Genomic DNA, 12,810 nt, shown 5'->3' on the forward strand with positions numbered 1-12,810 from the left:
GGCTTCCCTGATGGCGCAGCGGTTGAGAGTCCGCCTGCCAATGCGGGGGACATGGGTTCGTGCCCCGGTCCGGGAAGATCCCACATGCCGCGGAGCGGCTGGGCCCGTGAGCCATGGCCGCTGAGCCTGCGCGTCCGGAGCCTGGGCTCCGCAACGGGAGAGGCCACAGCAGTGAGAGGCCCGCGTACCGCAAAAAAAAAAAAAAAAAAAAAAAAATTTGGTGAATGTTAGCTGTTTGGGGGATGGGGCTGTTCTCACCCTGGACTTCCCAGTAGAGAGATTATGGGTCATTTGTTTTTCTTGACCAAGTGTCCAACGTCATTTGAGGAAGTTTGAACAAGAGAGGGAAATCTGTGTTTTCCTCAGTGACTAAAGAAGTATTTTGATTCCATTGCAGGGATCTCGGAAGCTTCTGGAGCTCGTCAGATACCATGTTGTCCCTTTTACTCAGGTCAGCCCCACTTTTCTCTGGTATTTTTTCCTTGCTTTCAAGATATCTGACCTTAAATTCCAATATTTTAGAACGTGTGACAGTTGTTCTTTATCTGGTGCTCTGAGCACACGCTGAACAGTGAATAATGAGCCTGTCATCAAAGAAATCTTCCAAGCCACCAAAACGCATGACCTCAAAGCTCCTGTCACTTATTTCATAAGCTTTCAAGCTATTTTTTCCAGCGAGGATTTGGGTGCCGCTCTCATGTCTCTATTGTTCTCTTGTTCTTGCAGCTAGAAGTGGCTGCCCTCATTTCGACCCCTCACGTTAGGAGCATGGCCAACCAGATCATACGGTTTAACACAACCAACAACGTAGGTGAAAACTCTACTGCTGACGTCATTGCTCAAACGCATTTTTCTCTGCTTATGATTGTTCATTGGGTTATCCTACCTCGACGCTAATTCACAGGCTTCGACTCTTTATGATTATTTCATTCATTTGTTATGTCTTTCAGCAAATACCTACTGAGCGACTCCATGTGTGAGTCTGAACTAGAAGCCAAGAATAAAGCAGTGAAAAAAACAGGCTTACATCCCAGCAAGGAAAACAACTTTAAGCAACTAATTAGTGACCAGTTAATTATTTAATTACAATTATAAACAGGGGCCCCAAGAGGAAGTTAAGAGGGCTGTGGGAGCTCACAGCAGAAGAAGACCAAGCAGATCTGGGAATCTAGAAGTCCTCAGTCAGGAGAGGATGCTTTGGCCAAGCTTCAAAGGATGAGTAATGTGAACTTGGGCAGAGATGAGTAGAAGAGAGTTCCAGGCAGAAGGGAGAGCAGGTGCAAAGGCCCTGAGGTGGGAGGGAACATGATTTATATAAGAAACTCAAACTTTGAGTTTATGTAAGAAACTCAAAGTATTATTCTGCTAACTTCTCAGGGTTGTAATATCAGCAGAAATATGGCAGCATAGAGCTTATGTCTCCTGTTGATTCACTTTGGATTGTGATGATGATGCCCTGTCGTCCTTTCAGCAAGTTCCTGTTTGTTTTGGTTTTATTTGTTTGTTTTGTTTTGTTTTTTTGGCCAAGCTGCACAGCTTGTGGGATCTTAGTTCCCCAACCAGGGATTGAACCCAGGCCCACGACCATGAAAGCACTGAGTCCTAACCACTGGACTACCAGGGAATTCTCTCAGCAAGTTTCTGTTGAGTGCCTCAGATGTGTCAGACACCATTCTAGGCCCTCAAGGTTGGACCAATAAGCAAACAGATAAAAGTCCCTGGTTGCGTGGAACTTTCGTTCTAGTACATAGGACAATAGATAATAAATGAGTTAAATATATCATATATCAGAGAGTAGTATGTGCTGAGGCAAAAAACAGCAAAGCAAGGATGGGAACTAGAAAGTGGGAGTGGGGCTGATGTTTTAGATAAAGTGTCTAAGAAATCCTCATGGAGAAGAAAATATGTGAGCAAAGACCTGATGGAAATGATGGAAAAGGCAATGTGAATAGCTGGGGAAAGAGCATTCCAGAGACAGGAAACAGAAAGTGAAAAAGTACGAAGCAAGGCGCGTGCTGATCGGGTTGGGGAACAGCAAGGTCCCCGGGGCCAGAACAGAGGGAGGAAAGGAGAGAGGTAGGAGGAGGACAAGGCGGTAGGAGGGAGGAGAGGTGGGGTCAGGTCACACATGGCCTAAGAACTTGGGGTCAGGATGTAGGTTCTTACTCTGAATGAGATAAAAAGCCATTAGAGGATTTTGAGCAGTGGAATGACGTGATCAGACATACGTTTTGGGAGACTGGTTGGGAGGTGAACATAGTAACTCAGAGAAGAATGATGGTGACTAGTGGGGAGACAGGCCGAGGTGTGAGGTAGGCTCAGGGAAGTATTGTGCAACACGGGGCATAGAGCCAATATTTTCTAATAACTGTAAATAGAAAGTAACCTTTAGAAATGGCATAAAAAAATTTTTAACGTATAAAATAAGAATGATGGTGACTCAGAGCAGGGTAGTAGCAGAGACATGGTAAGAAGTGGTTGAATTCTGAAGATATTTTGAAAGGCAGACCAACAGAAGGTGCTGATGGATTGGGTGGGGGATGAGGAAGGAGGAAGCCAAAGATGACTCCTGAGCTTCTGATTGGAGCCACCGGAAGGATGGTGCTGCCATTAATATTGCTGGGGGAGCAGATTTGGGAGGAAAGTAGAGATCAGAATTCTTTGCTGATTGGTTCATTTTCTGCTCCCTCGCCTACAGCATGAGCAGGAACCTGTCTGGGCTCGTTCCCCGGTATCTCCCCAGACCCTCAAGCAGAGTCTAGTACAAGGCCACTAAATGTATCTGAATGAACGGATCCCCGTCTCACCACAGGGATAAAGCAGTTTGCCCAAGGTCTCCTAGCAAACACATTGCAGAGCTGGAATAGTTATGCCTCTTCCCCAGTCCGGCACCGGCAAGGACCGTATCCGCAAGGACATCCTTGCTTGGAGCCAGTCAAGAATTCATTCAACAGGTTCATCTTTCCCTGTCAGCCAAGCCCTTCTAATCACCATCTTCCACTCAGTGGAAGGTTAAGTGAAGTTGAAGCCTCTTTCGAGAGGTCGCCGCCATTCAGCCCTGCGCAGGGACCCCTGGCGCTCCTCAGTACAGAAGGATGAAAGATGCCATTGCTTCCTTCCAGGGACAGATTCTGGCAAATGATGTGGCGATGGAAGAAATGGAGGTCGTCGCCAAAAACGGCCGGATTTACACACTGACTGGAGTCCTCATTCCTCCCTCCATCGTCCCAATCCTGCCCCACCGATGTGATGAAACAAAGAGAGAGATGAAACTGGTAAGAAAACTAGGAAGCTCCACGAGGACCCTGAACAGCCCCACAGAGCAGACCGTTCTCTCCTCACAATTCTGAGGGAGCTGACGAGGATAGTTTCACACTTGAGCCTCGTTCGGGAGGCCTTTCCGTCTTTGTGAAGAGGCAGGAGGGTCGGAGGTCATATCTCCTCAAACGTGAACCAAAGTTCCTGGGGGAATTTCCAAACTGATAGTTGCTACCCTGGTATATTCGTTTTCTAGAGCTGCCATAACAAGTTACCACAGACCAAGTGGCTTAAAGCAACAAAAATGTATTCTCTCGCGGTTCTGGAAGCTAGAAGTCCAAAATCAAGGTTTCCTGTTTCCATTGCAACTTTTTGGCTCAGCTGGTTTTAATCAGAGCAACTAAAACTGAACAAGATTTTGAACAACCAGGAACAGAGCAACCCTGCAACAAGGCAGGGAGTTAGGGCTGCCCTTGTCCTCCAGACTGCCTTCCCTGAGCTTGAACGGCAGCTGCTCAGGGAGGGGTGGGGCGGGGAGCTCTGAGCAAGTCTAATTATTGACTCCTAGTGAGTCTTTTCTGCAGGTCGTTCAAGAACTTGTTCTCCATCTCCCCAAAGAAAAGAATTAAGATGTGGGTTTGAGCCACAACCAAAAAAACTTTGGTTAAATAAGAAGGGCTTCCCAATAGCTGCCTTAGACTGAGGTCTTCTTTTACTGTTTTCTCTGGGTTTAAAGTTAAATGAGTCTGCTCTGTGTGGTTTAGGGTGGTTTCCATTAGGTCTATTAAAAGTACAAATGGGGCTTCCCTGGTGGCGCAGTGGTTGAGAGTTCGCCTGCCGATGCAGGGGACACGGGTTCGTGCCCCAGTCCGGGAAGATCCCGCATGCCGCGGAGCGGCTGGGCCCGTGAGCCATGGCCGCTGAGCCTGCGCGTCCGGAGCCTGTGCTCCTCAACGGGAGAGGCTGCAGCAGTGAGAGGCCCGCGTACCGCAAAAAAAAAAAAAAAAAAAAAAAGGACAAATGTATTCTCTGGAAAGTATTGATAACTAGTAAACAGTAGAAGCAGCCAGTCTCTTCTAGAAGTCTCAGTTTTCAGCAGACTGAACCCATAGCTGCCTTTGGGCATGTATGTTTGAATCTTAGAGGCTTCCTTAATAAGTCTCTGTACTAGTTAGGGTCCCTGAAGGAAGCAGAATTTATACCAAGGGTTCAAATTAGGAGACTTCAATGAAGAAGCTGCTACAGAGGGGTGGGCAGGGCTGAGGAAGCAAACACATGATGCCGGGGCATCCAAGGAGAAGCTCTGGCAGGAAACCATTACCACCAGAGAGTCAATGGTGGGGAGCGGGTGGAGTTACCTGAACCCAGTGAGAGTGGGGGGAATGGAAGAAGAGGTATCCATCAGCAGCTGTAGGAACGGTGCTCGAGCAGAGAGGGAGCAGGAGAGAAATACCTTGACCTCGTTCTCCCCCTACCCACCAATATACTGCCGGTACCTCACCGAGACCAGTTGGAAACTGGCAAGGGCCCCAAGTGACCATCCTTCAAGGTTTACCTGCTGGAGCACAGAGCACAGTAGAGAAGGTCAGAGAATAGATCTGGAGCAATTTGGAGACACGCACCCCTTTTCTTCCTCCTGAATTCAGAACCAATGGAGGAAGAAGCCCAGGAGACTGAAAGGCAGAGAGTCAATGTTCAGCCTCGTTACTGCTAAGCTAATTGGAGAACAGGGACTTGAGTGTGTGGCCAATGCCACCTGGCACAGGTGGGCAACTGCAGTGTCCCCTCAGACCAGAAGCCTGAGGCCTGTCAGACCCTGAAAGAGGATGAGGAAGGGGCTGCTCTGAGCGGGCCCACTTCCTTCTCCCAGGTTCCTTCTCTCTGGTGAGGAGGCAGTAGGGGCGGGGAGAGAGGCCAAGAGTGGTACACTAGTGGGACCCCTTCACAGGGAGGATGCATGAGGCCAGACACGTGGCCTGCCCCTCCTTCTTACAGACACGCCTGTACTGACCTGCAGTCTTTCCTTCCAGGGCACTTGTGTGAGCTGTTCCCTGGTGTATTGGAGCAAATGCCCTGCCGACTCTGAGCCCACAGTGAGTGTGACAGCTTCAGGGAAGCACACATCACCCAAGCAACCCCGCTGGTGTGGTTTCTCATCCTTTCCATCTTCCCCTCTTAAAAGATATTCGTTCCAACTGGGATAACGTAAGGTTAGCTCTTAGCCTACTCTGTCTGGGGGGATGGTAGAAAGACAGCCCACAGATCTGTGTTTGAGTCCTTGCTCATTTATCCAAGGTAAGTTGCTTCACATATTTACGCTAATTTTCTTATCCACAAATGGTAATAATAATAATAACAACAACAACGGTAGCAGCAGCAGCAGCAGCACAGGTAAAACTCCAAGTGCAATGCCTGAATCAAATAGCCACTCAGTAAATGTTCCCTCTCTACTTGCCCTATGAAATAAAACCCAGTGTTTGCATAAGAGAGGCAAAGCTCTACCCTCACCCTCTTGCGGTCTCTGGCTGGGCCTGAGAATTAAGTTGACATAAGACAAATTAACAGGAGAAAAGCACAGGTTTTTACACATACCTAAGAGCTTCCATAGGAGAATGAAGACCTGGAGAAACAGCAAAACCCAAGTGTTTATATAGTATGTTGAGCAAAGACAGGTAACTGTGGAAAAGTAACTAAAATGTGAAATATATTTCACAATAGATACCTACATCAAATCATTATTACTATGTTGTACATCTTAAACGTATACAAGTTTTTTGGTTTTTTGTATCTGCTATATTTCAAGTGCCTCTAGCACAAAATAATCCATATGCCAAAGTGGCACGTGTGGGTGTGGCATGTTCTGCTACCCTTCATTTGTATCTGCTCTTCCCAAGCATCATTCTGGAGAGAAATACAAGACATATCAAGAAAAATGACACTAGGACCATCAAAACCTTGTCAAGCTTGATAGAATTCTGCACACGTCTATTGAGGATTATAGATCTGGTTCAGGGAGCATAGAGATGAATAAGATATTGCTTTGTTTTGTCTTGGTCTTGAGAAGCTCTAATCTAAAAAGGAAAACAGGTAATTTTTCTTGGCATAATTTATATGCCAAGTAAATACTCCACTGGTAGCAAAAGCAACGTGTTCTAAGGTAAGATTGGTGATAGAAATTCCTGCCTCTAACTTCATCCTAAGAAAGGACTTCCCAACCAGCCAGTTCATTCCACACTAGCATAGATTGCTATTATAAAGAAGGTGATGAGTTTTTTTTAACACCATCCTATTGTGGAGCATTTCATAAAGAAAAACATTAACATTAAATAGGCATAGGTGTTCAGATATTTATTTTGCTCAGGGAAGCCTTCACCCCTGAGTCCTGCAGGATGCTGTCGACCAGGGAATAGGGACAGGGAGGAGGGAAGAGGAAACTGTGGTGACTGGCATCCCAGTGAGTGCTGTGTGCCAGACATTGTTCTAAGTGCATCGTGCAGCAAACCTACGAGGGGGGCACGTTATAACCAGAGCGTAACCTGGGAACTAAGGCGAGGAAACATAAAAGCCCTCCCACAAGGTCACACAGCTGGTACACGCACACCACGATCCTACATTGCCTCAGCCCAAAGGAGGAGGGAGAGAGGAAAGGAAAAAATGAGACACGTGGGTCAGAGCCAACAGAACACCTAAGCTGCCCCTCCCGTGCTCCCATGGTCTATACTTGGCTAATTTTCCTGACAGCCAACAAGGGGGTTGAAGAGTCCTTCCTCATCGACCTCAGAATTCCTTTGGACATTTAAGATTTTAGGATTTTACTGCCCATGGTTTTCGCTGCTCTCTTCTTAAGTAGGAGCCTGAGATGAAGGAGTACCTCCGTATCCATTTTTGTCTAACATAAAATTTGAGCCAAGGACTAAATGCTCAGCACAAACCTTGAGCTCAGCCTTTCGTCCTGTTTCACAGATGAGGCAGCTGAGGCTCACGAGACAGCATGACTTGCCTCTGAGATCCTAAAGTTAGGAGGTGGTAAGATCCATTCTCTCGACCTGCCACTTACTATCCGTGTTCTTAAGAAAAAGGATTTAACCCGTCCGGGCCTCAGTTTCCTCATCTATAGAAAAGGGATGAGGAAGATCCACATGGAGTTGAAGATTGATGACCTCCTACAGGCCATGCTTCTGACCCTAGTAGGTTCTCAATAAATGGTAGTTCTCCGTAATTCTGAGTGGGTATCAGAGGTTAGAGCATAGAAGGAAATCTGCCCCTACACCCCACAATTCCTAAGAGGAAAACTCAGACTCTCACTGTTTTTGTGGTGGAGCTTTGTACAAATTAGGAGGAAAATCTCTAATGGCTCCAAAATGTCTATATAGGAAGTGGTTAGGGATGGTTATTACTTGGAAGGGGAGGCTAAGCCACATCCTGGAGGCACAGGAACATGTTCCCTGATTGATTAACAATGTCTTCCAGGGCATGAGAAGGGACGGAAGGGTACGTATGCCCTGCGTCGTGCAAACCCTGGCCTGTATTCTTCCAACAAGGAAACAGAGGCTTAACAGGGTGGCAGCTCCGCCTGGGCCCTGTGTGTGCTCTGTGCTCTGGCACTCTTCCCTAGCGCTGACAGTAAAACAGAAGTAGATTGTCTAGTGTCTGCAGAAGCCGAGTCATGCCCAGAGGACCTCAAAATGCAGACTGCGATGCTCTTCCTCATTGGCTTTCTTCCAGACACTCTTCATACGCAAATGTGTCTACACTGGCCGAGTCAGGAGCCTGAAGAATGGCTGTGCCAGATACTGTAATGCCACCGTGAAGGTGAGGCTTGTGTGTGGCCGGGGCCCTTAGCCAGGCCACCAGGGCCTGCACAGAAGCCCACAGGGCTGGGCGGCTCTTGGGCCCCAGGGTCTGTGAGTCACAGGTTGCCCTTGGGTTGGCCCACAGGTTGACCATGTCTTCTTGCGAAGGAAGGGAAGGGCAGAGTCCCCACACAGCGGCCAGGTCACCCCCTCCCTGCATCCATTCATCCCATGATTCCTATCACTTTTTTTTTTTTTTTTTTTTTTGCGGTACGCTGGCCTCTCACTGTTGTGGCCTCTCCCGTTGTGGAGCACAGGCTCCGGACGCGCAGGCTCAGCGGCCATGGCTCACGGGCCCAGCCGCTCCACGGCATGTGGGATCTTCCCAGACCGGGGCACAAACCCGTGTCCCCTGCATCGGCAGGCGGACTCTCAACCACTGCGCCACCAGGGAAGCCCCCTATCACTCTTAATATGGAGCCCACGCCCTTGACACTACCCTGCACGGCCCACCCTCTGCAGCGTCCCTGGCCTGTCTCTCACCCTCATTTCTACCTCAGCGGGTGTGCCTTTGCCATTCCCTCCTGGAAGAATGTTCTTCCAGGTTTTCTTGGGGCTGACTGACCTCTCAAGTCTCCATCCGACCCTCATCTCCTCTGTCACCGCCCAGTCCACAGTGCCCCCGCCAATCTCCCCACACCTCTGCTCCCACCTGCCACCACTTGGTAACGGCACTTTGATTTCCCGGCATTTACTGCTATCTGAAATCCTCTTTTTTTTCTTTTTAAATGTATCGTCTCTTCCCTGACTAGATGGAACACGGGCTCCGTGAGCCCAAGCCTTTGTCTGTCTTGCTGTCACAGTACCAGAGCCGAGCCAGCAGCCCGGGGCGGCCCTCAGGAGATTGGTGGTGAACAGGTGGCTGAGCACAGGCCACGCCGTCATCTGCAAGAGAAGAAGTCATGCTCCTAAGGGTGGGAGGGGGCTGACACTGCTTGAGATCGTAACGGAAATTAAAATGTATTGATGTTTCCTTTGAGGAACTGGAGCTCTGCCTGGGATTCCAAAAGGCAACACACATTTTGTTTCTCAGGTACCAAAGTGCTGCCACGGCTTCTACGGGCCCGACTGCAACCAGTGTCCAGGAGGCTTCTCGAATCCATGCTCCGGGAATGGGCAGGTGATAAAGACTGAGGCTTGCTTTTTCACAAATGCTGAGGTTGACCCGTGTTAAGTCGAAAAGTAATTTTTAAAACCACTAAACCAAGAAATGGTACAATGCCAGTCACTGTTCCCAGGGAGTAAAAGAAACAGCTCAGTTGCTAAAAGAAGAGAGGGTGTCTGCAGGAGAAGGAATTTTGCCTGGGCGAGTGGCAGGGGGCAGGGTGTCCAGTGATGTCGCTTCTGGTCTGCTTTCCTACTGCTGACGGCGTGACTTTGAGCAACTCAGCAAGGCTCTCTGGACCCCAGTTTCCCCGTGTGGGGGATAGCAGGATTGGCCTGCATTGATCGCCAAGTCTTTTTAGGGCCGAGATTTTACTATTCTTAAGGGAAAAAAAAAAAAAAGCACTGCCCAGTGAATGCTTTCATTAAGATTTTTTTTTTTTTTTTGGCTGCCTCGGGTCTTAGTTGCGACACTCGGGATCTTCATTGCAGCGCATGGGCTTCTCTCTAGCTGTGGCGTGCAGGTTTTCTCTCTCTAGTTGTGGCACTCAGGCTCCCTGGCGCGTGGGCTCTAGTTTGTGGCACGCAGGCTCTCTAGCTGAGGTGCGCGAGCTCAGTAGTTGTGGTGCGCAGGCTTAGTTGCCCCACCGCGTGTGGGATCTTAGTTCCTGGACCAGGGATCGAACCCATGTCCCCTGCATTGGAAGGCGGATTCTTTACCACTGGACCCCCAGGGAAGTCCTGAATGCTTTTTTTAGCCCATCTGCAAAACCTATGAAATGTAAGAGCCAAAACTTAACTCACCTAGCGTGGAGGCCAGGGCTAAACATACAAAGGTATGGTTCATATGGGGAAATTATGGATCTGCACATATAAGAAATCCACCTCGAAAATACGCCTCTTTCAAGGGGAAGGAAAAACTGCATGACCACCAAGTGGGGACGCCACACAGGCCAGGGGGATAGGGCGAAGCTGCTACCAATTAACTACTGTACCTGGGTGGTCCGGGACCCAAGCCCAATTCTGATACGTGTCAGTCAGTACAAATCTAACCTTGAAATAGCTGGGGAGATGAGGGGTAAAATGCTCACACTGAAGGAGAAGACACTGCCGTTTGGAGTCACATAGCTGAGCGTGTGAGCATCTGGAGAGAAAGGCCTGCCTTCATTCTGAAGGTCAGTGGCTTATGGGGCTGCCCCTTAAGCATTGTTTAGAGGTTCCATTTCACCACTGTGATACCCTCCCCTCCCCGACCAAATGACTTCCTGTGAAGTTCTGAATCCTGGCTCGGGACACCCATATGTCACTGTCTTAGCTTCCTACCCGATATCCATGACTCCACTTTCCACAGGGGGCCCCAAAGAGTCATTTCAAGCAGAATTGAATCTGAGTCAGAGAAGCAGGCCAGGAAACGAAAGCATCTGGGACTCCTCGCCTGGGGCGTGTTGTCCTGACGGCCAGGGGCCCTGCCTTTGTTTGCAGTGCGCCGACGGCCTCGACGGCAATGGGACGTGCGTTTGCCAGGATGGCTTCCAGGGCTCCCAGTGTCAGTTCTGCTCGGACCCCAATAAATACGGACCTCGGTGTGACAAAAGTAAGTGTCGCTTCCTGAGCTGCCTTCTGCTCCTCACCCGGGGTCCCTGCAGCACTGCAGTGCAGTCCTGGTATCAGGTGCCCCTCGGCTTGGTTGATGCCCTTATCACAGGGTATTTCTTAAGCACTTGGGTCCCAAACAGTGCACATGCCAGGTTGCTGGGCCCCACTCACAGAGCTTTGAGATAGGAGGCCTGGGTGGTACCTGGGGATTTGCATCTCTGACAAGTTCCCTGAGATGTCAACACTGCTGGCCCAAGACCACACTTTGAAAACCAGTCTTTTAGGGTTTCCCCACATACCTGAAGTGATTGTGGGCTCCGTATCAGAAAACAGACTCCCCACCTTTCAAGCAGTCCTCCTCCATCAGCTCCTCCCTTTGCTAAGTGTGCGACCTTGGGTTAGTTACTACACCGCTCTAGGCCTCAATTTCCTCATCTATAAAATGGGGATAATAATAGTAACTACCTCGTAAGGTTAGCACAAGTTATAAATGGAAAGCACTTGCCTTAGAACAATGCCTAGTGCCTAGTATGCACTACCAATATTATTATCTGTTATTGTTACTATTATCTATTATTGTTGGTACTGTTACTGTTATGCTAAGTTCAGTGATATAAACGTCCAGAAGCTCATAGAACATGTAGGAAGTTCCACAACACTAGGCATTGGAAAAAAAAATGCAGTTATATAATCTTAGAAAACACATTATGTTCTTAAAAAGAACACCATGTGAATATTTAAGTACCTAGATAGAAATATACATCTATCTATCTAAGCTAAGATTAGAACTTGATAGAAAAAAAAAAATGAATAGATCAGAGCTTGCTGTGGAGTCAAACCAACCTGAAGTTCAGTCTTCACTCTGCAACTTACTGGCTCTACGACCTTGGAAGAAATCTCTCATTGAAGCTTAACTTCCCCATTTATAAAATGAAGACAGTATTGGTACCCACTTCATAGGTTGTTAATTAAGTTAGATCATAATTTAGGACTTTAGCCCAGAGCGTGCACCTAGCAAATAATCAATGAATGAAGCCATTCTTATTACTATCACTACTGACTCCACTCATCTGTTACAAAACACACCACCCCTCTCCTCTCTTACTTTGTCTGATCTTCACGGCTACCTCTCAAGAAGGACGGGACACCAGAGCCCAGCAGATTTGTGGCTGCTGATCCTAGTCTGATGCTCTTTTTGCCAAATAAGGTTTCTGAGGGAAAAAAAATAGGGGTTTATTCCAAAGCCTGTTGACATAGGCATTTTTATGAGGCCAGTAGTCACGATGCCGAGGCCGGGGCGGCAGTGGTGGCTTCCCGCCCCAAAGCCTCTTGTCCAGGTCTGTTGCCGCCCACCGCCTCATGCAGGGGAGCTTCCTCTTCATTCTGGGGTCTTGTTCCTTGCTAACCAAGCCCTGACGTCCTTAAAAGTTTATGAAAAGTTTTCTTTGTTTTAAAACCAGCTGTGCTTTGCCAGCCCTCACTGTGTTTCTCTTTCCTGGACGCTGGCTCCAAGCCCCGACACAAATCCCTTTCCCATCAGTCCCTTCTGGGGCAAAACCACGCATTCCTTCATTTCTGATCACATTTAAGCCCCCAAATCCTTGCCACCTGCCTTTGAGAGTCTCCAGAATGTTCTTTTCACTTCCACATGCAGAGGAGCCTGAGTCTGATGCGCTGGCTCACGTTGCAACTTTTAAATACCTGTAATCAAAAGCAAAGTTAGCAGCTAAAGTCTAAGATGATAACAGACAGTGGAAATGCCAGTCGATACACTGATCGCCTGGTTACTCATGGTCACTAACGGAAATGGAATTTGAAGGTCTGAGTTCAAGTCCCTGTTTGGGAACTTGCCAGCAAGTCAGGCAATTTGTTTTACCTCTCTGGGCCTCAGTTTCCTCATCTGGAAAATGGGGCTGGTAAAAGTATTGATACCTAACTCCTGAGGCTGGTGACTATGAATGAGAGGGTACAGGTTAAAGGCTGGCCCGATGCCTAGAAC

At 48.3% G+C, this 12,810-nt stretch overlaps 1 protein-coding gene across 1 annotated transcript in view; it reads left to right on the forward strand.

The window, feature by feature from the left end:
- STAB2 (stabilin 2) overlaps positions 1-12,810 on the forward strand; it is a 158,314-nt gene that overhangs the window by 60,091 nt on the left and 85,413 nt on the right. The window contains exons 16-22 of the mRNA XM_082666494.1: positions 398-451; positions 727-807; positions 3,123-3,275; positions 5,289-5,351; positions 7,984-8,070; positions 9,145-9,231; positions 10,698-10,809. Coding sequence (XP_082522620.1) covers positions 398-451; positions 727-807; positions 3,123-3,275; positions 5,289-5,351; positions 7,984-8,070; positions 9,145-9,231; positions 10,698-10,809 — 637 coding nt within the window. The remainder of the gene's footprint in view (positions 1-397; positions 452-726; positions 808-3,122; positions 3,276-5,288; positions 5,352-7,983; positions 8,071-9,144; positions 9,232-10,697; positions 10,810-12,810) is intronic.

Source organism: Grampus griseus (genome assembly GCF_964374135.1).
Source record: "Grampus griseus genome assembly, chromosome: 11".
Classification (NCBI taxonomy): Eukaryota; Metazoa; Chordata; class Mammalia; order Artiodactyla; family Delphinidae; genus Grampus; species Grampus griseus.